Genomic DNA, 1,119 nt, shown 5'->3' with positions numbered 1-1,119 from the left:
CTACTTTGGGTTAGCCATGAACTTGCTTATCAGATTTACTTCAAACATCAAATCTGGTCGAGTTACTGTCAAATACATGAGACTTCCAATTACTTTTCTGAACTTAGTTGCATCTACTGCAACACCATTGTCATCCTTTGAAAGCATGGTACCTGGAACAATAGGATTCCTTACAGGATTACTATCTACCATGTTGAATTTGGCTAGAACCTCAAGGGCATATCTTCTTTGACAAATAAAAATCCTAGCATTACTTTGTATGACTTCTACTCCAAGAAAGTATCTCATTTTTCCCAAATCAGTCATGTCAAACTTCAGCATCATTGAACTTTTGAATTCCTCACACATGCTACTATTCCCAGAAAGATTAAATCATCAACATAAAGGCTAACTATTAAAATATTACCATTATCCTTTTTGGTGAATATCATGTGTTCAGTGGAGCATCTTTCAAACTGTTCCTTTGCAAAATAGGCTTCAATTTTGCTATATCATGCTCTTGGTGCTTGTTTAAGCCCGTATAAAGCTTTCTTTAACCTGTATACTTGATCTTTTTTTCGTTTCTTGATGAAACCTACACGGTGCTTGGAGGTCACCGTGTAGGAATGCGCTTCTTACGTCTAGTTGAAACACTTCCCATGGACTTTAAGCTGCTAAAGCTAATAATACCCTCACAGTATCAAGTCTAGCTATCGTTGCAAATACCTTTGTGTAATGTATTCCATACTTTTGGGCATAACCTTTGGCCACTAATCTAGCCATATGCTTTTCAATATTGCCATTTTCGTTGAATTTCGTCTTAAAAATCCATTTAACTCCAATTAATGTAACACATTTTGGAAGAACAACAAGCTCCCAAGTGTTGTTTCTTTCAATTGTTGCCATCTCCGTATCCATAGTTTCCCTCCACTGCTTGCTTTTATGTGCTTCTTCGAAGGAATGTGGATCATCAACGTTAGTTGTTATCATTGCCATGAAGCTTTCTTCTTCGGCTTCTGCTGATAGATTAGTTTCAAAATCAGTCCTCCATGCTGGTTGTTTCCGTAGTCTTATTGTTCTTCTTTCACTTGTTCTTGTTGCCCTCCCTTCAACTTGATTATCCGCTGTTTCATGTTGTAC

General features: G+C 37.2%; 1 protein-coding gene across 1 annotated transcript; it reads right to left on the bottom strand.

Moving 5' to 3' along the window:
• Positions 1-348, bottom strand: LOC106753285 (uncharacterized mitochondrial protein AtMg00810-like). The gene has a single exon (XM_014635082.1). The coding sequence runs from the start codon at positions 346-348 to the stop codon at positions 1-3; it is 348 nt and encodes a 115-aa protein (XP_014490568.1).
• Between the last annotated feature and the right edge of the window lie 771 nt (positions 349-1,119).

The sequence above is a fragment of the Vigna radiata genome, chromosome 2, assembly GCF_000741045.1.
Source record: "Vigna radiata var. radiata cultivar VC1973A chromosome 2, Vradiata_ver6, whole genome shotgun sequence".
Lineage (NCBI taxonomy): Eukaryota > Viridiplantae > Streptophyta > Magnoliopsida > Fabales > Fabaceae > Vigna > Vigna radiata.
Note: the sequence above shows the minus strand (reverse complement) of the source record. Positions and strands in the feature narration are given on the sequence as shown.